This window comes from Falco punctatus (assembly GCF_963210335.1).
Source record: "Falco punctatus genome assembly, chromosome: 6".
NCBI lineage: Eukaryota > Metazoa > Chordata > Aves > Falconiformes > Falconidae > Falco > Falco punctatus.
The window spans coordinates 28924087-28952068 of NC_137585.1; the positions used below are offsets into that span (position 1 = coordinate 28924087).

Genomic DNA, 27982 nt, shown 5'->3' on the forward strand with positions numbered 1-27982 from the left:
AAACCTCCCGGTGAATGTTAGTGAGGATTTGTATCTTCCTAGAGCTGAACTCTGTGTGGGCCATTAGGTGCACTCTGCATGCAGAGCTATTGATTATGCTGAATTTCTCTTTGTTCTTTTGTTTTGGAGGCTTTAGCATTAAAGGCAAGTATCAGTCTGGTGACTGAGAACTGTAATCTCTTTATCCCACAGGAAAAAAAATGAATGGACTCCCTCTGCCCACTTGTTCTGAGTACTTCTGCCAAGGCTTCAATGAGGAAACCAAGCATGTGGGTGGGAGGTCTTGCTCCATCTTGCCTGGAGGGAAGGGACCTGGGTGTGCTGGTTGACAGCCAGCTGAATAAGCCAGCAGCATCCTGGCTTGCATCCAAAACAGTGTGGCCAGCAAGATGAGGGAGGTGATTGTCCCCCTGTACTGGGCACTGGTGAGGCTGCACCTCAAATACTGTGTTCAGTTTTGGGGCCCTCACTTCAAGACAGACACTGAGGTGCTGGAGCGTGTCCAGAGACGGGCAACGGAGCTGGTGAAGGGTCTGGAGCACAAGTGTTATGAGGAGCGGCTGAGGGAACTGGGGTTGTTTAGCCTGGAGAGAAGGAGGCTGAGGGGGGACCTTATCGCTCTTTACAGGTGCCTGAAAGGAGGTTGTAGGCAGGTGGGGGTCAGTCTCTTCTCCCAGATGACAAGAGGAAACAGCCTCAGGTTGTGCTAGGGGAGGTTTAGATTGGATATTAGGAAAAATTACTTCACTGAAAGGGTGGTCAAGCATCGGAACAGGCTGCCCAGGGAGGTGCTGGAATCACCATCCCTGGAAGCGCTTAGAAAACACATAGATATGGTTCTTAGGGACATGCTTTAGTGATGGACTTGGCAGTCCTGGCTTAACGGTTGGACTTGATGACCTCAAAGGTCTTTTCCAACATAAATGACTCTATGATCTTTCATACTTATGTCCCGCAAACCACAGCGAAGGAGAGATGTGCTGTTGCCTGGTGTAATGCTGTGCTAAGGACAGCAAAAGCAGCCTACTGCAGAGCAGGAACCTCTGCCTGCATCCCAGGTCCCCAGCCTGGCAACCTGATAGTTGGCTGTGGTTATTTCATTTCTAGGAAAGAGGCTGATGCTATTGACCCTAAGCTATTATTTGCCTAATAAAATACAGAGAACTGAGAGGTGGGAGCTAGATGTGAGGATCTGTGGCTTGCTGTCTTTCCTCCCTTTCCTTCCCTGGAAGAGTTTTTCAAGCACTGCCAGAACACTAGTCCTGATGGCTGGTAGCAACGTCCCTGCTCCAAGGTTGTCATATCCTGAAATGCTCTGTGTTGCTGCCTGCAGCCCTTGCAGACTGAAACCATGCAGCCTGAACAGAAGAGCTAGGCTCTCAATACTCCAAGGACTCTTGCAGCAAGACAGTGTTTTACCAGGTGCCCTCAGCCATTCTAGGCAACTCCTTGTGCCTGGGGCACTGCCTGTGATGCTGAGCCTGGCTATCACCTTGGCTTTGTGGCCCAAGCAGAGCATCCTGCCCATTTTGACAGGCATGTGCAACTTGGAGCAGGCACCAGGAAGGTTTGGTCCTGTGACGCCTGCCTTCTCCCCAGCATGCAAGGGCTCGGCCACCAGAGCAGGCTGACCTCAGGACCAGGTGAGCTCTGCCAGACCTGCCTGCTCCAGCAGCTATTGCCACTGAAGGCAGAGGGAGGGAGGTCATCTATCGAGCAGATTTCTAAATAGCATGGGATCTTTCTCTGCCAGAAAGCCCAAATGAATTTTCAGATCACAAAGAAAATACCGTCTGCCTCATTACTGAGTTGCAATCTGTTCCTTCTCTACCCTCCAGTTATATTCCTCACCAGGGACTTATTGTTCCTTTTCAATCTGATGTTTTAATCTTCCATTCCCCCATCTTTGCCTGTCTCATTTCCCTTTTCAGAGCTGCTGCTCTTACTTTGGTCTCTCCTGCCCATGCCAGCTGGAGTGAGACACTTGCCTGGTGTTGCGCTTGCAAGTGCCTTTAATTGCCTACCGCTGCTAGCTGCCAAAAGAGAGGAGGTGCCCTGTAAACATAGCAAATGACAGTACTGCAACAAGGCTGCACAGGTCCTGCCCGTTTCACAGTGCTCCTGTGGCCAGACGTTAAAAGCACAGGCTGGCAGGCATGGGCTCTGGGGTTTCCAGGAGACAGAACCTGGGAGGCTGTTGTATCTGCGCTTGCCTTGACGTCTGTGTAAAGCAACTCGCATCGAAGTGAAGAAGGAAGGAGAATGTACATGTTTGCATTGCTGTTGCATGCACAGAGCTTGACTGAGGTCCATGCTGTCTTCATGCTCAACGAGTTCTTGCTCTGAAGAACCTACAGCAAAGCAGGAACAAAAATGGCCCTGGCTGCTTGCTTTGCAGAGAAAAATATTTGGTGGCAGCTGAAAACGAAACCTTTGGTGACAAGGCCATCTTTCCCTGCAGGTAGAAGCAGTCTGGGAGAAAGGGCTGAGACATACTGCATTTGAAGAGCTCCCAGAAAAGCCTGACAATTGTATATTTCAGGACATGTACCCTTATAGCAATAACCTAAGTGTTTATGCTTGAGAAGGCTAGTGATGTGGTACACCAGGGACATGCTGTTTGCTCTTGAGAGCCAAATCTACACCCGCTCCTCTGTGCTCCAGTATCTTCAGCGTGTGCTGTACAATAAGTCCTTTCTCTCCCAGATAGGGATGCGTTTCCTGTGGTTCATACTCCGGTGCCTATTTTTCAGCTTTTCCTGCCACGGGGACACAATCCTGCAGTGATGCCATGAGCTGGAAGTGAGCGAACTGCTGCAGCGAGCCCGTGTCGCCCCAAGCTTGTCCATGTTGGCTCCGCAGCCCCGGCGGCGCGTGCCAGGCGTTGTGCAGCTGCAGGGCTGGGTGCCAGCAGCGAGGTCTCTGCCTGCACCGCAGAATGCCTGATTCAGCAGCAAAATCCCAGAGCTGCCTCCAAGCCCTCCTGGAAAAACCATCTGCAGGCATCCCATTTGGGTGGGAGCATCCAATGCCGGATGCGCCTGCCAGCTTGCCCCGTCTGCTGCATGGCGTGTGGCACGCCAGGGACAGGACAGCCCTCAAAGGCTTCACCTCAAGCATCCTGGGCTCCTTGCTGCTTGAGGGCATGGACAAAGTGCAAGGGTTTGTGGTGTTCTTTCCTTCCTTGCCTCGCCTTGAAGGTCTAACCTGAAGTTTGCTGAAACCTGTGGAAAGACTCACGTTGGCTTTCCTGTGTCTTGGGACTGAAATTGCCACTTGCTTCTCAGTCAGCCACATATCTGTAGTGTTCTGCTAGTGCTAGGATAAAACAAAAGAATATAGAAGAGGAAGGGGAAAAAGAACAAACCTTTTTCCTTTATCTAAACCAGTAGTAGTTGGCTGGGGAGGGATGTGATAGTGGCAGGAATTGCCTGAATGCAGTAGCTTGGTACCCTCCGTACCTGCCGCTGAGTAGTCACGTATTGAGTAGAACCAGTTAAATGCATCTGGGATAATCTCTTAATACTGCTCTTACTGTTTTCTCTCTGTTGATATGCAGGATATGTTGCGTCTTCTTTCTGGGTGTGCTTTCTTGGAAGTACAGCAAGAGGCTAAAAGTGTTTTGCACTCCTGGACAGTTGCGCAACATATGCCCGTTGGTCTGGGGCTGAATGACATGTACTGTTTGATATGGAATGGAGACTTTCCCCCAGCTTTTTGCACCAAACTTGTGTTAGGGTGCCTGGCAGGTGGCAAGCAAACCAGGAAAGGAGAGGGTGGCTGTTTGACAGCCTTGGCCATGATGGGCAAGTCCAGCAAGCAACAATGACCATCACCTCCCTTTCTTTGTCCCCCTGCCTCTCCAGGGCTTGGCACCGGTGGGCCAGGTCAGCTATAAGCAGGGGTCGTGCCTGGGTGGAAAACGTCTGGCAGGGACTGGCAGTTCATGCTGGCTGTGGTGAGGTCTAAGGGTGCTGAGCATCATCACTGGCTGAAAGCAAGCACTCTTGGTGGCCTAGAGGTCCAATTCTGAAAGGGGCTGAGGAGCATTCCTGACATCTAGTTAACTCATCCCAGCTGATCATGATCAGTCCCAAGCTTTGACAAGCACAGAAGCCCAAACTGGCCAGAGGCCTTGTGCCCTTGAAAACCATCCTGCGTGGCAGGGGAGGCCCGTGGGGTTCACCGGCACCGTGACAGGGAATGAGGGCTTGGCCCTAGCTGCATAGTTGCTCCCCTTGGAAGTGTTTTTCCATCTCTGGAAGCAGTGCCTCAGCTGGTGCAGATCGTGCTGATCCCAGTGACATGTGGAGGCTGTTACATGCTTACATCAATCACAGCATGCCAGTTTATTTTCTTTCTTTCTTAGCTGTTTTGCAATGCCTTCCCAATTCAGTTGCTAATATTCTTCATAATTACATTTGAGCAGCTGCATTGGGCTGGAATTTGTACAGATGTCCTGAATTTTCCAGTGTTCTCACTCACACAGAGCATCTCTCACAAACCACTTGTTCCATGGAGAGGATCGTGCAAGCCAGCCAGCATTGCTCAGTGCCACAGCCCCTGCCAGAGCAGTGATCTTCCTCAGGTAAACAGCCTCCTCATCCCACGTCTGCCAGGTGAGCCGTGGTCACCCTGCACAGTCCCATTTCCCTTGTCTTATGTGACAAGTCTGCTGGGGACAGAAACAGAGGTTTGAATTGCTGTTTGTCTGCACAGCAAGTATCCCCAAGATGGAGCTGTGTGGTGAGATGGGGAGTAGGAATATTCTGGCCAGTATCATTTTAAGGCACCCAGGAGAGGACCGCTGAATTCAGCTCTTCCACGTTCAGGATGGTGGCTCCCTGGTGCTGACCACAGTGACCCCAAATCCCAGTGCCTTACGTGGTGACAGCCCTACCCTGCCGTGGAAGGTCCTCCCTTACTCTCTCCACGCGTATGTTGTGTCTGTGTTGAGCCACAGCGACAAGGAAAAGAACACATGGTGTTTCTTCCTTTGAGCGGCTGGCAGTACAGCCTTGCTGGGCTGCCATGGCCACCTGGTGCTTCGTGCTGTGCACAAAGGAAACCTCCTTCCGAGACGCCCTGCAGTGCTCAGATTTGCCTCTGAAGCAGGAGACGCAGTGACCTCTATTTCAACATCAATAACCACAATTGTAGTTCCTGCCCCTCCAGTGATGCAGGTCTTTATTAGACCTGACTGGGGTCTGTAACCTCTGCTGGCTGCAGGTTCTCCCAGCTGCTGGCGTGCTGTGTGAAGTGCTGTTTGTGTTTCCTTCTATTCATGCTAACCTTACCTGCCGTGAATGATGCAATCATGTGGACAAGAAGAGATCATAGGGAGGTTCAAAGCCCAGGATGGAAAAAGGAGAGAGAGGGGAAAAGAAGAAGAAAAGGAAAAATCCAAAAAACAAGAGCCCAAAAATAGTTTCCAAGGCTGAAGGTCATTTGGGTGTGGGGCTCAGGGGGCATCAGAGACATGCTGGAGCCCATGTTGGAAGCTGCAGGTTGGAGGGGATTATCAGCTTGGTGCCTTTCCCTTGCCTGTAGCTATCTGTGCTTAAGCCATCCCAGCCTGCAGCTGCGTGGAGTTCACTGACTTCAGGGAAACCTGAAGTGAAGGGAGTCTCTGTGGGATGGTGGAGCCCTGGTTGCTGGAGAAGGTGGTGTGGCAAGGACCATCACCAAAGGCAAGTACAAACTAATGTGTGCAGGGAGATGTGAGGATGAGCTTCTGCAAGTCTAAGGAGTGGTAGCTGGTATGGCTGTGGTTGACAGCCACAAGCGGTGTCAAGGGACAAGGGGTGGCCATTGGAAGAAGCTTCTCTCCAGGATGGCGGTGCAGCACTGGAACAGGTTACCCGGAAAGGTCAGGGACCCTCTGACCTTGAGGGATTTTAAGACTTGGCTAGACAAAGCCATGGCTGATCTGAGCTAGTGTTGGCAACAGTCCTGCTTCTTACAGGAGTCAGGACCAGAGGCACACAGAAGTCCTTCCTAGCAGGTACTTCTATGACTGCACTTCTATGACAGGAATAAACATGCCCTTGTGTTGACTTAACCTTCCCAGTGAGCGTATTGATCTGATTTTATTGACACAATTGTTCCTAGAATCTGATTCTCACTAAATACGAGTGAAAATGGGAGGTGACCCGTATGTTACCTGAAAAAACACGTGAGTGGGTTTCTGGTTACTTTCTGGTGCCACCTGTCAAGCTCTGGGAAAGCTGGCAGGGGCTGCACACTCATCCCTGTGATGACACGGTGCCAAACGCCACCCCACAGCGAGCTCTATAGATGCAGTTGCTGGAACGAGACTCCTCCTTGTGATCAGAGCCTAATGGCCCTTCAGCGCATATTTCTGCTATGTCTTTGCACTTCAGCTTCTGCTGCAGGTGAAGTGGGCTGCAGCTAGGGAGGGCTTGGGGAGTCCAGTGCCGGTGTTCATGCCCTCGCCTCTTCTAAAACCATGAGACATAGTGACGTGTTTCTGCTTTGCTGCAGGCACAGAACAGGGATTTTGAGGGATTTGTGTGCACAACTGGAGACGCTCCTTTCACACCAGGGGTTAAAGCCCTGCTCAGGCTGCTCTGCATTAGTAACTGCCACCCTTAACCAAACCTTCTCCCACTCCCGTGCTCCACCAAGACCCCCATCCAGCAGCTGCCAGCACAGCCCGTGCCCGTGGCTGGGCTAGAGGCGTCCTGTATGTGTTGGCAGGGCTGAGTGTGTCCCGTTTTCTTTCTGGCTGGAGGGTTTGCTGTTTCTTTACAAGGCACTGCTCCCTGTTACCTGGGATGGGCCACCAGAAACTCTGGACATGCATTCCTGTACTGTCTCAGGGGGGATGAGGTAGTGGTTCTGGTCAGAGAAAACCCTTCTTGTCACCCTTCCTTCCGTCAGAGGTGTGGGGAATGGCGAGCAACTAATCTGGACCTCTGCGTAGTAAAATATAAATCCCTGTAGCCTAAGAAATTCTGGATAAGAGCCAGAAAGGGTTAACAAGGAAACATGTTCCCTCCAGCATAATTGTATTTTTGGCTGATATTTTAATAAATGAGTAACAGCTGAGCAGAGAGGCCAAAGGAGGGAGTCCCCTCACCCTGAGGTACATTCAAGGCAGAGTTTGGGCTGCACGTGAGTCAGGTACTGGGGTGGGCGATTTAGCACAAAGCACTGAGGATTAACTATGAATTAGACAGTTACTAGACAGTGAGTAGTAATCAGAGTGAGTGGCTAGTGCAGGTGTAAAGGGCTGTTGGTTTTTAACGTTTAAATTTTCTTTTGAATTCCCTGGAGGCAGGAAGAGAAGGAGCAAAGCCAGGCACTGCGGTGGAGCCTGAGGGAGCTGGAGGCATGGGGTGATAAATCAGCAACGCTGCAGTGAAATTAAGGGGGAAACTAATGTAATATACGAGGCTATACGGAAAGAGGAGTTTTATTACTACAGTCAGCTCTGAAAGGATTCAGTTCCAGATGATTAAGGCAGGGGTAGATCAGGAACCCCTATCGGATGGGGCCCACCATCTGACAAGGTCTGACAACAGCAGGAGCAGAGGAAGGTTTCCTCTGTGTCAAGAGGGACATTCACCTGGAGAGAGCTGTCTCCATAGCAGGATAAAATAGCTTGCATTCATGGGGAATTTCCTCTTTGTGAATAAAACTGGTGATGAGCACGACCACTCTGGCATTTCCCCCCATTCAGGAAATGTGCCTTGTTCTTGCAGAACATTTCTGGGAAGGCTTTGGGGTTAGTCTGCTGCTCAAAAGCACCGGGTGGTTCTGGACGACGGTACCATTGGCTTAATGCTAATGGGAATACTGGCCTCGATAAACCCCTACCCCCCTGGCCATAGCAGCTCCACAGACTGGCAGCCCCAGGGACCGGGTGGCAGTTTGGCGCCTGCTACGCTGTGGTGGGGATTTGTGTTCCCCAGGGAGCAGCCTGAAGCTGTTAAATTTCTTCTTGATAAATCACCGAGCAGTGGCTAGGAAGCAGTATCTTTTATAGCTCTCGGCCAGCGTAAGAGGTAAAACAAAGACCTGGTTCATGGAGGAATTTCTTCTGCAAGAGTGAGGGCTGTCAGGCATTGGCACTGCCCAGCTCCACGTTGTCAAAGGCAGACCAGCCCTCAGAGCACAGCACTGATGCAGCACAAGAAATTACTGGGAGGAGAAGGGATGTTGCTTTATTAAGGGATTATTTTTTATTTTAATTTGAAATGGTTAAGAAGAATTCTCATCTGGGGCAATTTTGGCTGTACTTCCCTACAGCATTAGACTTCTCTTCTTGGGTCTCTTCTACTAGAAATGTTTAGATTTATTTTTGTTTGTGTTCTGTCTTACGCAGCTAAGAAAACAGTTTCAAATAGGACAGATTGTCTTGTTCCAGGGAGGAGGTCCTGATCTGGAGAGTGAAAACAGCTTGCTACTTGGAGAGCCACCCACAAAAGAACAAAGCTCCAAGGACAGTTCCCTGTACTGTGCCTCACAAGAGATACTATAGAGCCAAGATGCTGGCCTCTGGAAGCACTACTATGTAAGACGGTCTCCCTGTTACGTGGATTTTTTCCCCTAGGGTTTATGTGCTCCAGTGCCTGGTCCTCTGGGTGCTGCTCATTTGGTCCAATGGACAGGGAGGCAAGTGCCTGGGGTATTTCCCTTCTCCTGCTTGTAAGAAATGGGTATTGTGTTAGTTCACAGGGACGCTGCTGCACCTTTCTGATCATCTTCAATAGCTGTTGTTAAAGAAGAAGAGTTGAGTCTATTTTAATCAGGTGCGCATCTCTCCCGTATCTATGTTTTGCATGTCACTGGCAACATGAAAGGAAGAAATGCTCATGAAAAAGCCAATGTTCCTGCACAACGTTCAGGGAAAATCAGTTCTGGATGCACAGAAGTGTGAGTTTCTTGTGGCAGTTAGATGGAGAGTTGCACTCAGATGCTTAGAAAAGTAAGGTGACATCATATGATCTGTATGTACATCTTGTGAAAATGAATCAATGCTACTGTTAAAACATCTCCGCTTGTAGTGGCTGCTTTGGCAAACGGGTTATGATGAAGAGTTTTGAACTTGGTGTAGGAATATAAATCCTGGTAGGAAGGAACTCTAAAAACAGCAGGAATTTTGCTGCTTGAAAAACCAGTCTCAGTTTAGTCCAGTTTCTAGCCAAAGAGCCAAAGTGTGGATTCAACGCTTGTAGGTTCTCTATTAAAAGTTTATCATCACATCACCAAGAGGTCCAGACTCACCACAGCATCAGTCTGTTTTCCAGAAAAAATCACTCTTGTCCAAAGGACAACTGGGAATGCCTGAATGAGATGGTAAGTGGTGTGACCTGAGCCAAGAACCATTTTGCTGTTAAGGCTTAAAAAAATGTTTTCATCAAGAAATACGCGTTAGGAATGGCAGTCTTTTGATAGACAATTCATGAGACTAAATTTGTGTAACTCTGTAGAAGGAGCCGCCAATGGAAATTCTTACATTTACACCTAAGGCAATCACTTTGGATTTATTACTACATCTTGGGCTGCAAGCCTGAGTCTGATTTATTATCTACTGTCCCTTTTGGTTTCTTATCCAGGGTGGTAAACCAGTTGTAGAAAGCTGAAAAGAAGTTGAGCTGCATGTCTTGTCTTTTCAGCCTGTTTCTTGTGTTCATTTTGATCTATAAACAAACATCTCTCAGGTCTCCTAGATTTTCTGATCGAGTTCCCAGAACAGACCACCAGTGGTCTCATTAAAGCTTATTTATGCTACTTTCATGCATGAATAAAAAAGCTCCCATTCACTGCTGATTTTATTTAGCTAGATCCTGTTGCTTGTGGTGGACATTGGAGTGACATTTTTGGCACATGGCACAAAAAAAAAAGGAAAAAAAAAGTTGGACTGCAGAAAATGCCTGCATTTTTTTGCAGCATGAAAAGGAAAGGGTTAACCTGTTTTTGGCTGTATGGTATTGATTGAGGCCCCTGCAAAGAAAATACGGCTGTAAATAGTTAGTATTCCCTAGTAGCTGGGGTTTGTTTGGAGGTAAGTCATTGAACTGGGACGCTGGAGGTATGATCTGCTTCCCAGAGATGCCACCCACTTCCTGTGGGACAGGAGGAAGGTCACTAGTTGCTCTGGGTCTCAGCACCCCAGCTGAGAACGATGCTTTCTCCCTCCTCTGCTTTTTTGAACTCGCTTGTTTATATTGCTAGCTTTTCAGCAGAGTAACATCTACCCTGGCTGTGCGCTGATCACGATGGGTCCTGCTCTCAGCTGGGGCCTCTAGACACCACTACGAATAACAAATATGATATTCCCTTTATGCTTGTCTCCTTCATCTCCATCCATGCTGCAGTGCCTGTGAGGTAAGATTAACAGCTAAAAATAATTAAAAAAAAATAAATCAGTAAAGATGAAGAACAAGGGAGTAAAGAACCATCAGGTGTGAAAAGTTGTGAAATGGGTTTTGTTTTTCTCCAGCCCTGCTCACTGATGATCTCATGCAAAGGTACCGCGTTTTGAAACGAGAAGGATTTGACCCTGTCCTTTAAGTCAAAAAGGGGTGAACAAAACACAGCTTTGTGCATTTCCTTTGTGCTAAGCACATTGTGAATATTCTTAAGCATTGCCACAAGGATTAACATCTCTGCATTTTAATGTGCCTGGTGCTGGAATGTAGCTGGAAAGCAGAGCAGGCAGGAGTGGTCTCTCCAGGCGGTGGGCTCTGCTAGGTGTCTCTTTGAAGTGCTATTCATTTGCTTTCTGTTACTCTTTCAATTTTTCTTCTTGCCCCCCTTCTCCCCCCCGACCCTTTTCCCCCCTGTTCCTTCAACAGCTTCTGGAACAAATCCTGATAGATTTCTTGTTTCTGTAATGTACTGGACTGTTTTATCTCCAAATACTTTTGCATGGCAGTAATATATTAAAAAAACCAAAAAACCATGTGGACAGAAGTATGGAGTTTGTTATTTACTTTGGATCATTAACCTGGTCTGTAAATTTGATTTGATCTCTCCTTTTTTTGTTCCTCCCCTCCTCTTTGTGTAATTTCAGAGCCCGCAAAGAGACGCTGTCTTTTGCTGCTTCGGGATCCCAGCAAGACATGGGAGTCTGATGGATTATAAATGCACCTGCTTTGTTTAAAACCCAGCCAAACAGATAAGTGCCCTTTTAATTATCTCACAACGGCATTTTAGACATAGCTAGGCACAGCATCTCTCTCGGGTTTCAATTCGGTGAGCCCTCTGTGTTTTACCATTGCAAATGAATGCTCTGCAGTTCTCCTTTTAGCTGAGAAATACCAGATGATATTGGTATTTCACGTGAGCCATTAATTAGCGTCTGAGGGAACTGCAGCTGGTGGCTTGGGAAGCTCCCCGGGCTCTTTTCCTATCCCTCTGGAGCTGCTGTCTCCAGCAGCCTTGTGAGGTTTTGGGACTCTGAGGAGCAGCTCTGCGGGACCAGACAAGACCCATCTGAGCCTTAAGGAGTCCTCTGGGACTCATTAGAGGTTTAATAACTAAACTTGGCTGGTTTGATTGAGAAGATGCTTGTGCAGGCTTGGCGCTATCTCAGAGAAACCATCTAACGCTGCTGGCAGGAGAGAGGGCTTTCTGCATGTGCTATTCATGTGTGTGTGGAGAAAGCGATAGCCCCCGCTTCTTCCTGCCAGTTTCCAGGTGGGAAAATAGCTGGATATGGGGGACAGAAGCCCTTAGTTATACAGGGTTTATACAGGGCGTATAAAGTATTGTGGGTGAGTGGTAACAAGAGTTGTCCCCTCAAAGTTATGGAGGCATTTATATCTATGGATGGAAAATACAGACTATCAAGAAAATAATTTCTGGCTGTGTAGATCAGTTTCTATAGGTGACCACTGTCTGCTGTTGGACACACCACTGCAGTCGTTAATTTAAGGAATCCATAAAATGTGGTCTCACACACAGTGTAACTTTGCAGTAGTATACAGCCATGGGGTTGAGGCAAATATTCACTATACCTGCAATTTACTGGGTCAGAATAACGGAAAAAAGCTGAGCATGTGCGTGTTGGAGGGGATGTGTGGCAGGAAGGGGGACAGGAGCAGAATTATCTGCTCCAGACCTGTCTTATCTGCTCCACCAGCGTTAATTAGCAGTGTAAAATGTCTACCTTGCTCTTATGAAAACTTCAAACAAGTTTGCTACAGCAAATTAGACTGTAGTAACTGATGTGAATTCAACTTACCTACTTCAGCAAAAGGTGAGTTTCTTGGTGAAGATGCCAGCCCAGGACTGACAGAGAGCCTGAGGAGGCAAGGTAGTGAAGTAGGCTACTGTGGTGTGAGACCTGGATCTCGATCAATTCATGTGATCCCTAGAGTGTCTGAAGTTCCCTCTTTTCTAGGAAAAACTTCACTTCTGCTGTTATTACCAAGCAAATTTTTATATTTATAGAAGGAATAACATGTCTGATATTAATGAATATGCTCTGTCTTAAAATTGTAAGGAGTATTTATTCCTGGCTTTTCAGTACTCTGATAGCAAAAAGGCTTGACAGTGTATCAAGAAACACTGATTAAATGAAGCCCTAGCGAGAAAACCGGGGTTTGTTCATTTAGCAAGGATGGATAGGAAGTTTAAAAAGCTTGTATTAAGTTTAAAAAGCTTATATATTCTGTGTACCCTAACAGAGCTCTTTGCTCCCCCCCCCAAAAAAAAAAAAAAAAAAAAAATTAACCTCAGAGAGCCTCAAGGTCTTGATTATTAGGTTTGCAACTTGAAATCTGCTTTCTGCCAGTGTGCTGATACCAGTGTTCCCCCAAATTAGGTCCCGTTACGTTAACCCTAACCTGGCCAGTTCCAATCTTGGCATCAAAATTGCATTTGGAAATCATACCTTGAAGTGTGGCACACAACTTGTAACGCTCTGTGCTCCTTGGCAGAAGAGGCAGAACGCAGTCAGAGCCCCCCTCAGGAGCTGTACCGATGTGAGAGGTGATACTGTGCTATGTGCACCTGTGCTTTGGGTGGTGCATCCAGCAGCTGAGCAAAACAGATTCAAGAGATCTTGACAGGTTTCTGTGAAAAACCTTGTCCAGAAAAGATGACCCCCGGATCCCTAACTTTTTCCTCATCTTACAGGTGAGCCTTGAGAACACGTGGGAGACCATAGCTCCTGAATGCATGACCTTCCTTTGGGATTAGAAGGAAGCCATGGGGAAAGACAAGAAAGAGGAGGCTGTCTTTCTGAGGAAAAAGATAACTTTGCTGCGGGCTTTCTCGCTCCTCATTGGCAGCATGGTTGGCAGTGGCATCTTCATCTCCCCAAAGGGAGTACTGCAAAACTCTGGCAGCGTGGGTTTCTCCCTGGTTGTCTGGTTTGCCTGTGGGCTCCTCTCAATGTTTGGTGAGTGACGAGCTTTGTCAGCCTTTGCTTAAGCACCTGAGAGGTGGGGACAACCAGCATATTTTTACGTGCAAAAAACTGGGAGAAGAATAAACTGAAAATTCCCTGTTCCCACTGCGACAGAAATAAAGGTTTAACAAGCCCTGGAAGGGGTCACTATGGGTCCTTGGGGTAAGTGATTCCTCTGGGGTGATTGAGAGAATCCCAGCACTTATGGTCTGTGAATATGAAATCCTGTGCAAGTCCAGGGCAGGGGGGTGACCATGGCTGCAGATGGAGATAGCATGGTCTCTGCCAGGAAAGCTGGGGGAATATGAGGGGACTCCTTCCATAAGGTGGAAGGGAGATGCAGGCATCTAAAAGGCACTTGAGTCTGAGGGCTGTGCAGTGCTTTTCACAGACACTGTGAAATGGGCAAGAAGTGACAGTCTTAATATGCCTTAAGGGATCCCCTTTCTGTCACTCAGAATAAAGAAACACTGGAGCAGATTGCCTGGGGAGCTGCAGAGTGCCCACCAGCCTGGGATGGGTGTCTGAGTGTCTGTCAGAAATGGTTCCGATGTGTCTGGTGCTGCCCTGGGGCAGGAGATGGGGCTGGTGCGTTCAGCCCTGCTTTCTGTGCATTGCCCTTGGCTTGGTTTCTGGCATTTAGTATCAGTCTTCTCTCACAAAGAGCTGACTTTTTTTGATGACTGTTTCATTCTAGGTCTTCCGAAATAATGTAGCTTTTAAAGTAACAATGAATAAAATGTATGGCTTTTAATTTCCTTCGTTAACTGTATAAAATCACCATCTCATAAAAGCTTTAAAGGTGCTGTCAGGAGAACTGCAAGATCTCTCAACTCTCAGGAGAAACCTGATGTTTATTTCAGTGGGAGACTTTAACATTCTTCTGTCATAATTAAGGAGAAAAAACCCAAGGAAGCAGAAACCCTCCATATGGAGAAAAACACTTTGGCACTGTGACGTGCATGCAAGTTTAGAAATCAGGACATTAAATTGTTAATAAGGCAACAAGCATGGTTATTGCTCTTAGCGTATGTGTACTGATATTTCATGTTGCAGCCTATGTGTGATTGTTTGGCGAATGATATACTTTTGCTTAAAGAAAATATTAAAATATAAAGTGAACACAGTGTTTCTTTTAACTGAGCAGAGCAATAAATGATAATGTGTGTGCTGATCACATAGCCCAAGCTCTGCACTTCGAAAAGTTTCTCTCTCCATTGCATCCTTTGATAGATTCTGCTGGAAGAGCCTTGGGAGCCTCTTTATCTAGTTATTGTATTTTGTAGCCAAATTTCTTGGTTGTTCTTCCCTTTTATCAGCTTGATGACCTCCCCTGATCATTTTCCTGACACTTTTTTTGCAGTACGTTGAAAAGGCCTGCTTTCTTTTATGCTCTTTTTTCTTTCAAGTAAGGCATTTATACAAGTCCCATAGCATGAGTTCAGCAAAGCACTTAAACACATGCTTGAAGCATGTAAAGGGACCCACCGGAATAAATGAGATGAGGTGTCTGCCTATATTTAACACCTTGAACAGATATTCTGCACAGATTTGCTAACAGAGAGGCAGGAAAATTGAGGTCCTCCCCATCAGCGTGACCTGAGTATGGTACAATCACCATGTGGGGCTTGGAGCGGTGGCCGTAACAGCACTGCCTTCCTCTGTGCTCTTCCTCCACAGCTGCCTGAGCTGGGCAGATAAGTAGATAGCACAGCTAGAGATGGTCTTACCCAACAGGATCGCATCCCAACAGCTCTCAGCCCCATTGCAAGGATATTTGTGCTCAAAGAAGTGAAATGTTTTATGATTTCTTTTGGTGAACAAAGGATGTTTAACCCAGCAGGTGAATCCAGTTTAGGCAGGGCTTAAGAGTCATACTTAGATGCATTCAAATGACTTGATAAAGTGCTCTATAGAGAAAACACAGATGTGATTTTTTTTTTTTTTGGTACAGGCAGAGGCATAAATGTTCCTATCCATTTGCCTGAAAGTTTTAAGCTGCCTTCTCTGGCATGCTTCTCTCGGTGTTTCTTGTTGTGCTCCAGCACAGGGGCAGGGAGGCACAGAGGTGCTTGTCAAGGCAGGAGAAGGCTGTCCCCAGCTCTGTTGGTGCACTTGCATGTGAACATGTGAGAAGAGACTGACTGAGACTGTCATGTGGATGCTTCCCTTGCTCTGCACCATTGGGGCCATATTTTCCCCCAGTGGCAGGTCTTCCCTCTCTGAGGAGGTGTCCTTCCAGGTCCTCTGCCTGGTGTCTTTGAATGAAGGAAGGGATTTATATGAAGATGCAAGATAAGGACACAGGAATATGTGGTCTGTGATTAGAAATGTGATTGAAATTATCAGTTCAGCCATAGCCTGTTGGCTGAGCTGCTGTAATGGCCTTCTAGGCACCATTTCAGTGGCCTAGCTGTGAGGAGAGGCGAGAACCCGAACCTTCAGGACATTTTTCAAAGGAAACCTCTTGTAGCTTACTGCAATGTTTCTGTCACACACTTTTCCACATAACTTCCGTGGAAAAGCTGTATCATTAACCAAAAAATAGAGAATTTCTTTCCTTCTGACAAAGTCAATTACTTCAAAACATATTTCAAAAAACTTCAAAACCCACAAAAATTAGAACGATAATTCTCGTTTTCTTTCTCTAATTCACTACTTATTTTAAACAGATTTATTCAGTCCCTGGAAAGACACAAAGAAAAGAAAATCCATGGGATGATTTACTCAGTGCATTTCTACCTGAACTTTTCCAGGTGCCTTGAGTTATGCAGAGCTTGGAACAAGAATCACCAAGTCTGGAGGACATTATATCTACATTTTGGAGACACTAGGGCCTCTGCCAAGTTTCTTATTCCTGTGGGCAGAGTTTTTTGCTATCAGGTAAGAGATTTTGTTTGTTTGCCTTTTGCTGGATGCTGTAACAGTTTAAAAACCCAAAAGTTATGGTGCCAGTCTAGGCAGTTTGAAAAGGAAAGAGTAGAAAAAAATCTGAACAACTTTTAAAGATTTTTGCTGACAAAAGGAAGAAGGCATAATGAGTAAATGGTTACACATGTTCAATGTGATCTGTACTTGAAGAATATCTCTCTTCTCCCCTGTCAGCTGGTATCTTCCAAGAGCCATGGTATTTTTCAGAGACTGACAATAGATGTCAAATTTATTTCAGATCTATTTTCAGTTTGAAACTTTCTCAGATTCTCTGGTGGAGGCAATTTTCTGGCTTAGCCCTAAGTTAAAAAATACTTCAGAAAATTGTAAGTTACTTCTTTTTTAACTTCTAAAAGAAAGTCCTCACCTCTCAATAACCTGTGTCCTTCATGTAAGCTGAGATGAAGCAGGATGATATATGAACCCCACTACATGGCTCCATACAATTAATCTGAACTTTTACATTCAAGTTGGGAACTAATATTTTTGTGCATATGATTTTTAACCCGTTTACTGAGAAAAGCCTATGAAAAAGACTCTGTGGGAATTCACCATCTGCATGGGAGAGAAGGATTAAGCGGAGTGGGGAATCTTCACCCCCCCACCACCCCCACCCCCTGAGCTTTGTGCATTTTTACATCATGTCATTTTTTGGCCATCCACAGACCACAGTTTGTGCTTGATTCCCACCCCCAGGCCTGCCAACAGTGCTGTGGTTTCTTTGGCGTTTGGACGCTACATGCTGGAGCCATTTTTTGCCCCCTGTGCAGCCCCTGTCCCTGCTGTGAAGCTTGTATCTCTCCTGGGGTACTGTAAGTACTAACTAACTTCTATGGGATGCTGATCTTGAAGCTTCTCTGCCCTAGACTAGGGGCACCTACAGAGTGTTATCTTCTGGGATCACTGTGGGATCAGGACCCCATCTTCCTTTGACCACCCAAAACTTTCTGATCCAAGGTCCTGGTTTGGGGCCGCTATGTCCTCCAAGAAGAGGAATGGGCCTCCTTGTTGAGCAGCTGGAGCCCTAGGTCTGGGAGATTGTGCCAAGTGCAAGAGTAGGAACTCTTCTTGTATAATTATGTAAATGCCAGCTGGGTTGAGGGTATAAGGCTCAAGGCTTTGGGTTGCTCAGCTGGTGCATCCAGCCTGTGAAGCTGTCCTGCCTGTTCTAGGTGGGTGTGTGTGGGCACAGGGACCACTGTGAAGGAGGTTGCTGAGACGTCCCTGCAAACTCACACCTTCCCCTCAGGTGGGTGTGAATCACCCAACAGGAACCAGGGTCCTGGTCCCTGTCAGAAGCATAACTTAGCTCCCCTTCCAATGCTGTACATGGGGCTACACCTGTAATATTTTCTGACATCTCTCATGCTGAGCATCCTCTCTGTAAAGATGCAGCCTTCTCCCTGGCATCCCTAGAGCAGAGACTGCTGCTATATTTTTTCCTATATGCATCGAGCATGGGCTACAGCTGTAGCAGTGTGGTCTCCCCTCCAGACATGGTCCTCACCCTCAATTCCTGGAGTGTCACCTGGAGTGCTCGGCTGCAGACGGCTCTCTCCATCATCAAACTCCTAGCTCTTGCACTCATCATCGTGCCAGGGATGATGCTGCTGGCCCAGGGTAGGTGTGCTGCTGCGTGGCTGAGGGAGGGTGCTCGGCGTTCCTGTCTGTCATGGCTTTTATTGGACACTAGTGACAGGAGTGGCACTCCTTTAGCTAGCGGGAGCTTTCCCTGCCTGTGCCCTGGATGTGAATTAGCTGGGAGCTGAGACCAGGGTAGTTGGCACTAAGTGGCATCATTGCACCAGGTCAATGCGCCTGGCTCAGCTGTGCTTTCTCCAAAACTGAGCAAGCCTCAGTACCTGAGGCTGTGTGAGCCTGCTCAGGGTCGTACAGGCACCTTCCTCTACAGACTGTCTTTCTTTGGTGTCAGACTTGCCTGTTTTCAGCGTGGCTCAAAATCTTTCAAATGCAGCAAAAATTTGATGTACATCAGAGATGTGTGACAGCATCCCGTGGTGACCCGAGCCAGTCACAGCTGTGTAATGAGTTACTGGCCCTCAGCTGAGCCCTGGTAACTGCATCTCTAACCTTTTTGTGGCTTAAGCTAAAGTTTTTTACCTCCTAATTGAGACAAGCAGTAACTTAGTAAACTTAAAATGGACTCGCACAGGATTGCGCTCACATCTGGAGTGGGCAAAAAAACCCTACCAGTCGTATCTTCTGGGAATGATGCAAGAGTACTGGCTTTCATCCAAGCCTCAGTTTATAGAAAAGCCCAAGGCATTCCCACACAAGGGATGAAGCCTGCTCCCTCTCCAAGCTATTACCTTCCTCTGCAGAGAAAACAGCACAGGCAGTAGGCTCCACATTCATGTTTCTTTCTGATGTCTGGAGCTGACTCCTTTGAACATGCAAAGATCCCCTCGGGCTGGTAGCACTTCTGAACCGAAGGACTGCCCTGCAGCTAGAAATCCTGAGCCATTATTGTTAGGAATGCCTTCAAATGACAGGCTGGAGCCCTGGCACTCGTCCTACAGTGAGGAGGATAAGTGCCGGTGACATCTGGAGGGAGAATTCACCAAGAGACCTCAATATGACAGGTTGTATTTAACGTGACTCATGGGGGACTATAAATCAGTCATTAATGTATTGCAGACAATAAATCCTTTTTATGCACCATCACTTACCAGCAATCATTTTAGAACATAAAAAGACTACTCTGATAGGCCTGCTCCCATATTTTGGTTTAGTTTTCTTCAAATCTGTTTTCTTTTTGATGTGTTTTTGGGCTTAAGAATCAGTTTTGTGCTTTTAAATCATTTTTTCTGGTTCCCCTGCCTTATTCTACTTGTTTTGGTTACACTCTTGTCTTTTCCTCTGTCATTGCCTTCCCTTTGGCTCAGGTTTGTTTTAGAGACTTGCTGGGCCAGTGTTTCAAACTCAAATGCCCAAATCTCGTCACAGAGCTCCTGGCAGAGTCACCTCCACAGAAGTGGCCTGACTTTGCCTATGTGCTCCATACCATTTCATGCCTTTCCTGCAAGCTCTGCACCTTTTACTCTTAAAGAGACTTTGACATGAAGAACTGAGTATGGATATGGAGTGAAACCTTGGGCTGACTGGATTTGAAAATGCTGGAAATACAGCTCCTTTTGACTGTGGTTTTTTTATTGGCTCCCCTTTGAATTAGAACCTGTTAGGTGTTTCTCCCTTCTCTGGGTTTTTTTGGAGTTTGATAAAATACGGTTCATATCCAAAATCCTAACTTTGATTTTTTTTTGTTGTTGTTTGTTTGCTGTTGTTGTTATTTCAAGCAGAGAACTTTTAGGAAAATGGGGAGAGCTGGTAAAACAGGATATCTATCTGAGCCATCTCTGCTTTTTTAATTCTATTTACTTTGCCCTCTGTGTCCTCAGTTCCTCATCCTGCAAGCGAGCTGCAGTGGCTGGCAGGGGTGCTGGGCAGGGAGCGTGCCCAGAGCGGGGTACCAGGCTGGCGGTCCCTGCTCCTTGCTCCTGCTCCCTCCTCTGCCCCGGTTCCCATGCTCCAGCCAGCATGGGGCTGGGGTCAGCGCTCCAGCAGTGGGATCGAGAGGGAGCACAGCGAGAGCCGATTTAGCTGCCTCGCTGGCTACACCACATCAAAGAGGAGTGTGCATCCTGCTGCTTAGGGGCCTGGAGGGGGGAAGAGGGGGATAAACCTGGTGGATTAATTTTGGGCCTAAAAAAGAACAGGACAACTTAGGTCCTCTCGTGTCCACAGTCTCCCGTTCCCACAGCAGGCTCTGTCTGAAACAGAACCAGCCGCCACTGCTGCCCTTCCTGAAATGTCTCCCATAGCTGGATGGGGGATGATTTGTTCTGTCACAGTTTGTGAAGTAAACACATCAGCACAGCACTGAAATTAAAGCAATGAAAAAAATCTGAATACATGGCTCCAAGGAAGTCAAAACACACTTCCTAGGTCTGGGCAAGAGGTACAAAGGGTGTTATCCTGCAGGAAGGAAGCCTGCCTGATGTTTCCCTGCTCCGTGTCTGTTGTTCATTTCTTCTGCAGGCCACACCGAAAACTTTCAGGATGCATTTGACAGACAGTCACTGGTTTTGGATAAGCTGCCCCTGGCTTTTTATGCAGGCATGTTCGCATATTCAGGCTGGTAGGTGTGACGGGAGGGCGCTTCATGGGCAGCGGACTGGTGTCTGAGACGTGGCTCAAACTTTTTCCCTGTCTTTTCCCATCGTGCAGGTTTCAGACCAGCTTTGTGCGTGAAGAGTTGGTCAGACCTGAACGGTAAGGCTGGGAAGGAGTTGTCTTGGGTTACCAGCCTCTGGGGTACGGCAGCTTTCCCAGACGCCGTATGGGAGGAAATAAGTTTGTGGGTTCACCTAACTAACACCAGCTGCAACCTGCAGCAATACTGTGCATAACAAGGGATAACAGCTTGTTCTTTGTGTGTCTCTTCCTTCCCCTTTCTTGTAGAAATATCCCCCTGGCTGTCATTGTGTCCGTGATCACAGTAATTGTGGGGTACATGCTCACCAACATCTCCTATTACACAGTCCTGGGAACTCAAGACGTTCTGGCTTCTCCTGCTGTGGCTGTGGTGAGTCGTCACCCCTGCTGTTATCTTTCTTTGGTGTGATCAGCTTGTGCTGAAGAGGTGGTCAAGGCAAGTGTTTCAGTGACGGTTTTCATATAAAATGCTTATTGCTTTGTCACTTCTCTGGATTACTGTGCAACAATAACTTCTTCTAGTCTTGCCTAAAACGTAATGAAAAATAACCTGCAGATGAAAATGCAAGATTTATGAGTTATATTTTACTCTTTCTTTCAATGGAGGATGTTTTCATTCTTGTGAATCTGATGTTGTCTAGATGTCACCACATGCTCCTAAAGTCACACTTGTTCTTTCTCCAGAGCTTTGTGCAGCGAGCCTTCAAAAGCCTGATCTCTGTGGTCCCTGTTCTTGTTGCACTGTCCTGCTTTGGAACAATGAATGGAGGAATCTTCACATTTTCAAGGTCACATCCCTCAGAATCTGTTACTTTTGGCTTACTGAATCAGAGGGAAGCACCAGCAACCTGTGCAACTGCCCACCCATGCGATGGCATTTTAGCCACTCTTAGGCAAAAAGTAAGGCCTTTGATTCCCAGGATGTCAAGTGCAGGATGATCCCTGTTGGCCTTTCTATTTCTGGCCAGGTCCAGACTTTGGTGTCCGAGGCTGGTCACAAACAAAGACTTTTATCTCCTCCCCTAGCCCTTCAGTTTAAATTCCCAGTTTAAAGTGAAATGTCAATGTTTCTGGTGAACTAGAGGTTTTGTTGACATTGGCAGCTGCTCAGTGAGACCGAGTCTTCTTTCACTGGGTTCACCCAGCTGCTCTGCTGCAGGGCACAGGGTCCCTCTGTTGTGAAGATCTCTGGCCAAAGGCAAACTCTCCCTCGAGGACTTTGCTTTGAGGTCAGTGAAATGTTATTGGGGATGGGCTATTCCTAAAGCAATACTCGAGGCTCAACAAGTCTTGTTGTAGTAATAAGAAAAGCTTTGTTCCATGGAAAAATTATCTTGCCAGCTTCACTGGTTACTATGCTGCAAGTCCTTATGGGAGCTTTGAAACTGGAGAGGAGGGCAGAGCTCACAGAGAAGCATGTTGTGCTGGTCTTGAGAAGCTGAGCGAACTCTCTGGAGCCGGTTCTGCTTCACAGCTTTGATTGCAAAAGGAAAAATCAGCTGAAATGAAAGGGATGTTTCATAGCGTGAAAGCTAATGAGTTATTTGATCTGCTACCCTGAATTCCCGTATTCAATATAGGTGTGGAGAATCCTCTCCGTTAGCTCCTGCAGATAGTGGTTTTCTTTGAGGATGATAAGTCCCTGGACAGCACAGAGGTTCTGTGTGTCCCTATTGCTTTTCTCTCCCTCATCCTGGCACCATTAAGATAATCACTGCAGAAAGGCCATATAAACAGCGATGGGGCCTCCCTGGCTGCTGGCCAGCCACACCCCAGCAAAACCACAGAGACAGCAATAAAACCAGTTTTACACTCCTGCTCCAGCTGCTTTGGGCCCTGCTCCAGCTCAGCTGATGCTCTGGCACGGTTTGTTTGTGTGGATATTAAATTTGTGAAATTGGATGCAATGCCTTCTCCCCGATTGCCCTTTCATGAGTCAAAGGAGGGATGGAGGTAAGGAGCTCTCTGCTGTCATTCTGTAGCTGGTCTTCTATGTAACTGGCCTCTTGGCAGTACACCAAACTATATTTCCCAACAGCTGGCCAGAAGTCTGAAAATCCAGTATTATCTGAGGAAATTGCACTTTATATATCTATATATTTATTACTATACGTATATATATATATATATATATATATATATATATATATATGCATGCATCAAGACTGACAATCCCCTTTCATAAACTCACCAGCCTCTCTTAAAGAATTAAAGTTTGTGAGCCCTCCACTTCCTACTGGAAAGATTAACTGCTTCTCTGATGGCCAGAAACTTCCTTACTTCTGTTTCCAGACTGAACTCCTTCATGGTCACTCTGGACTTGCCCAAAGGTCTCTGCTAATGGGCCGCCTAAAGGGGATGCTGTCAGTGGTCCTTCTAGTGGGCTCTGCACTGTGTTGAAGCAACTGGTCCTGGGAAAGTTATGGGAATCCGACATTGGGTTTTTTTTCCAAATGCCCCAAAAGTGCGGTTAAAGGCAGAACTGTGGCCTTGAATAGCAGACTTGTGCTGGGTGGGGGCTGCCTTGTGGTCTCAGGTCAGTCCAGCAACTGATCTAATTTCTAGTCTGGATGTGGGATGCTAATGCATAGGGCTCCCTGTCTTTTCCTAGGACTCTGTTTGTCGCTTCCAGGGAAGGACAGTGGCCTCCTCTCTTCTCCATGATCCACATTCGAAGGCACACGCCCCTTCCTGCTGTCATGTTAATGGTAAGGAGATCTGGCTGTGTGACATGCCCTGTTCTTGCAGTCTTGGCTTTCTTGCGAAGCCTGGGGATGCCGAGGAGTTTTAAAGGATGTTGAGACACTAAGTCAGCCTCTGAAAAATGAAGAAGGAGGAAGAGTGGAAAGGGCTGCAAAGTATTAAGTCCCCTTGTACCAGCAGTGGCATCCAAACCCACTACCTTATAGTCTTGGACACCTTTTTTAAAAGTACTGTCCCTCCCATCTGCCACATTTGCTGCTTGATATTGTCCTATGAAAACACCTTTGCCAGGCTTTGGCTGTTTAGAAAACTGAAATTCCCAGGGATGGTGGAAATGCAGGGAATGACCATTTGCAGAGATGCTGTCAGTTTTGGTTTGGGTTTTTTTTCCGGCAATGGTTCAGCTCCATCCTAACTGTGCTACAGTGCCTCACAGCTTGGCTGACCTGCTAAAAACTGAACAGGTATCTTTGTAGGTAGCCTCCGTACTGGCAGCACAGGCTTTTGGATCATGGATGTTTTAATTACCCTGCCTAGGACACAAAGCATCAAAGCTGCTGCTGATCTTAAAAGGATCGCTCCTTTCTGTGGCATGTCATAATAGTGCATTTAGGCTTTTTGTCTTCAGTCTGTGACACTTACTTTGTAAAGCCTTCTCACCTCTGAAATGTTGGGGCTGTGAAGGAGCTGCCTGTGGTTGCAGGGGGGCTGGAGGAGGTGATCTGTAGTACCCTTTCTAGTCCGAGGACCGTAGTAAGGCTATGTATGTACAGTAGTAAGACTGTAATATAACAACTATATTTCATCTTCACAATGCTCAGTTCCCTTTGGTTACTGCCATGGTGTGTATCGGAGATATCTACCATCTAATGAACTTCTTCAGCTTTTCTCGATGGCTCTTCATAGGATTAGCTACCCTCGGGCTCATTGTCCATCGCCACCGTCATCCGGAGCTGCACAGCCCGTTCAAGGTAATGCATGGCATGTGTCTAACAGCCAGGAATGCACAGGCTTGTCATTTCACAGTCTGATTTGCTAATAATTAGAGCATTACATGGCCATGGTTGCCTTTAGGCTCTAATGGGTCTTGATCCCTGTTGCTCAGTAAGGCATGTGGGAAATTAGTTTATGTGCCCAAGTAGCCAAATGTGGTAAATCCTATAAAGTTGGTCCTATGTAGTGTCATCAGTTGCATCTGTAAGATGACAGCCTGCTCCAGGGATCAAAGTTTCAGGCTGGAACTGGGAGATGTGCAGAAGGCAGTTCCCACACTCATCTCTCATGGGCTGCAAGGAGGGACTCTTGCCTGGATGTTATTTCAGGGGTAAGTCAGTCTCAGCTCTAGCTGAAAAGCAAGAGGGTTGGTGTCACGCTTGGGGCAAAAGCGCATGGCCAGAGAGAACCTGGAAGCAAATCTGACTTAAAGGCAACCATCTGCTGGCACAAAAATATTATATAGTGTAAAGCAACTTGTGTGCAACTGTTGCTGCTGCAAGCCCTGAGGATGAGCACAGGGTGTGCATGCCTACTACAGAGTGTAAGCACCTTGTCCTCCCATGCCTTTCCCTAGTCTCCAGCTGGGCCCCTCTGGTGGCCCTTCTCAAGCTGCTGGGTGCTGGGATCCTCCTTGTGTCAGAGGGGGATGCTGGAATTGGTGCTGGAGCAGCTTTCTTGTGCTCAGGGCAACTTTCCCACTGCCAGATAATGCACAGAAGGTGTTTGGCCGGGATGGTGTTTGAGGTGTGCATAGTGTGTTCCTGTCTCCAGTGGTGCCTGCATGGCACCTCCAGCCAGCTCCCGGAGAGGAGGGAGGTGAGGAGACCTCCGAGGCTACAGGCACTGGGCAGCTGATCAGCGAGAAGCTCAGGGGACAGAAAAGCTTCCCCCTAACTCCCAGGGCTCCTCCCTGAGCCGTGTAAGGGCTGATGTAAGGTCTGGGGTATTTTTTTTTTTCTTGGTCTTTGCTGGTGACAACATGTTTAGCAGAGACCTTGATGCTTCCCAGTTTGTTGGCTGGCTGCACTCGTGTACTCACCCAGAACCAGATTTTAAATAAGTTTTCTCTTTTTCTTTTAAACCAAGCTTCCTAGAGGAAGTTTGTTAGTGGATGGCACTAGTGGTCTTTTCCGCTGCTGAGATTTTGCCCCATCTTGTTTTAAACAGATGTAGGTTTTTCACGGTTCCTAGGGGCAGATTAAGTGAGAGAGGGAAATGCTTGACTTTGGGTCAGTTTGGGTGATATTCCCCCCCCCTCCTTCTTTTTTATAACCCGGTGAGAGGGGCAGCCCCGTTTCCTGGGGGGAAGGGCTGCGCGCAGGTGGCGCGGGCGTGTGCTGCACTCTAGCGGCCGGACCTAGGTCGTGCTCTGCCACCAGTTTACGAAGAATAAATCCTAAAATAACGTGATTGTGCGAGTACTTCTCTTTACCAATTTGAGTTCAAAATGGTGAGAAAACACCGGTAAAAGGAGGAAGCAGTCCTCTCGCGCACCTCTCGAGCAGATGTGCAGCGTGAGGGCGAGCACGTAAGAGAGGCTGGCAGGGGATGCTCAGGCTGGAAAGACAGCAAGAGCACGTAAGTTTGGTGGCTGGATGGCTGCCATCGCTAGAGCAACTGATCTCTTCCAGCTCGGCATGGTCAGCATCCAAAATAAGATCTCTATTACCGGAAAAGAGATTGTCACCCTAGATGAGACCAGCAGCTCCTTCATTCCATCAACCATGGCAAGGAGTATGTTGGCTGAGGTTGGATCCAAAGACTGAGGGAATGTTTCACAGTTTTATTATTTATTGCAGTCTTCTGATTTACTCTCCAAATAACCCAGATTAACTGGCTCACCCAACCAGCTAATGCTGAAATGTTGACTGCTTCTTTGGTCTTTCATCAGGGTGTCGTTGAAGCTCATGTTCTTGATGTAGGTGCAATAGACAGTCTGGTTTATCCTGTTTTGGCCACTGTAAGTCTCAGGCAAGCCGGGGGTGGGTCAAAATGAGTCACAAGTGTAATAACCAAAGAACAGTTCGATTCAAAGTGCTGCTTCTGCTGTTGGCTGCAGATTTTCCACCAGCAGTCACCACAGGTGGCAATTAGGTATGTGTGCATGCGCATGCACAGCAGTGGCATATTCAGAGAGCAGTGGGGTGGGTATAGGTGCCTTCTCCCCCGGCCTGGCTTTCAGTTACAAGTGAGGTATTCATTTTGATGCACATGAATATGGAAAGCATGCACCCCACAGGGCACACTGGGCTCCAAAGGTGGTATGAGTCAATTTTTTTTCTATGCATCCTACTTGTTGACAACTGATGGTAGTGAAAAAGTGTGCGGGACACCTATGTGATTTTTCTCATGTTCTTTAAGATGGAGAAGCAACTACAGCGTGTGCTGGGATGTATGTAGGCTGATTTGCAACAGCCATCAGCTTTGCCTGAGTGTTCTGTGCTCTTTTCTCCAGGTTCCCCTGTTCGTTCCCATCTCTTTTACCATCATCTGCCTCTTCACAGTGGCAATGTCTTTCTACTCAGACCCTGTGAACATTAGTATCGGATGCACCATGGTTTTAAGTGGCTTTCCAGTCTACTACCTCATAATCCATAGGCAAATGTCAAGTCGTTGCCGTAGCCCATTTTGTGAGTATGCATTTGAGTTTCAGTATTGTGGGTCTAAACTCGCTCAGGGGTGGGGATGTTGCATTGTTCCCAGGGCTCATCTCTAACGCAAATTACTCCATGACCAACAGACCTCATGAAACCTAATTCACGACCTGTGCAACCCCCTCACTGGCTTTCCCAAAACCGAGCCTCCGCAGCCGAAGAGAGGAGGGGTAGGCTGTGCTGCAGGTGGTTGGCAGCCAGGCACAGGCTGTGTCTACCCGGCTTGTGAATATACTGACAAGCCAGCTCGATGCTTTGTTTCAAAAAAGACAGGACTGAGGCCTACCAACAGAGGGAACAAAGAGGATTACTTTTGCACCCTAGCCCTGGTTTCTACTAAACTTTACCATATCTTTGGGATCACTACCCCTCAGTCAAATTTGGCTGACACTGAGCAACAAGATCAAAAGCTAGGATGGAGAAACATACAGGCAGACACTGCAACCCTGTGCACAAAACCACTTCTGAAAGGCAGGGGAGAGGTCTTGTAGAAGAAGATGGTGTTGCCTGAGGGCTCTGTGTTTGGTGAAGAGACCAGGATGGTTTTGGGCACAGATGTGGGCATATAAATGAAATACATCTCCACTGTGTGCATTGTCTAGCACAGATTTCCTTTGAATGTAGCCCTGGAGGCACAATTATTTACTTAGAAACAAGAGCCCAGTTTTTAGTTTAATGTATAATTTCGGTTATGAATCTTGTTTTCTTTTGTTGGGCTGAGGTATATCAGTAACCACTGAATAGAAGAAAACAAGCAAGAAAGGAAACAGATAGAGTGATCTGCTAACATAAAGCACTCCAGCCATCAGTGCTGATGCTCTGATTTTCAGTCATATCTCAAGATTTCCTCCAGACTAAACTTTCTTCCTTCCCCCCCCCCCCTTTCAGATTACCTTACACACAAACTACAGTTACTGCTGGAAGTGGTCCAACAAGAAATCAAGACTTACTAAGAAAACCATCAGAACTCATAGGAGGAGATAAAATCTACTTCGTTTCTGATACCTTTGATCCTACCAAAAGCAGGACATGTTCTTATTCTTTTCATCCTGCAAATGAGGATAAGCCTGAGCCA

At 47.1% G+C, this 27982-nt stretch overlaps 1 protein-coding gene across 7 annotated transcripts; it reads left to right on the forward strand.

Annotated features, from left to right (window-relative positions):
• The first annotated feature begins 345 nt into the window (after window positions 1-345).
• Window positions 346-27970, forward strand: LOC308065377 (cystine/glutamate transporter-like). 7 transcript variants are annotated; one of them, XM_080391278.1, is made up of 14 exons: window positions 346-8539; window positions 8697-8777; window positions 11045-13378; window positions 16144-16270; window positions 17015-17130; window positions 17813-17938; window positions 20378-20477; window positions 20567-20611; window positions 20801-20924; window positions 21239-21342; window positions 23166-23262; window positions 24079-24228; window positions 26709-26883; window positions 27796-27970. In XM_080391278.1, exons 3-14 carry the CDS (start codon window positions 13186-13188, stop codon window positions 27858-27860), a joined length of 1422 nt encoding a protein of 473 aa, XP_080247404.1. In that variant the 5' UTR covers window positions 346-8539; window positions 8697-8777; window positions 11045-13185; the 3' UTR covers window positions 27861-27970. The 7 variants fall into 7 exon arrangements, 6 of the variants coding, with proteins under 6 accessions (XP_080247404.1, XP_080247402.1, XP_080247401.1 ...); XM_080391276.1 differs by having other exon boundaries at window positions 346-11149; window positions 13112-13378; XM_080391275.1 differs by having other exon boundaries at window positions 346-10356.
• Window positions 27971-27982: the final 12 nt, after the last annotated feature.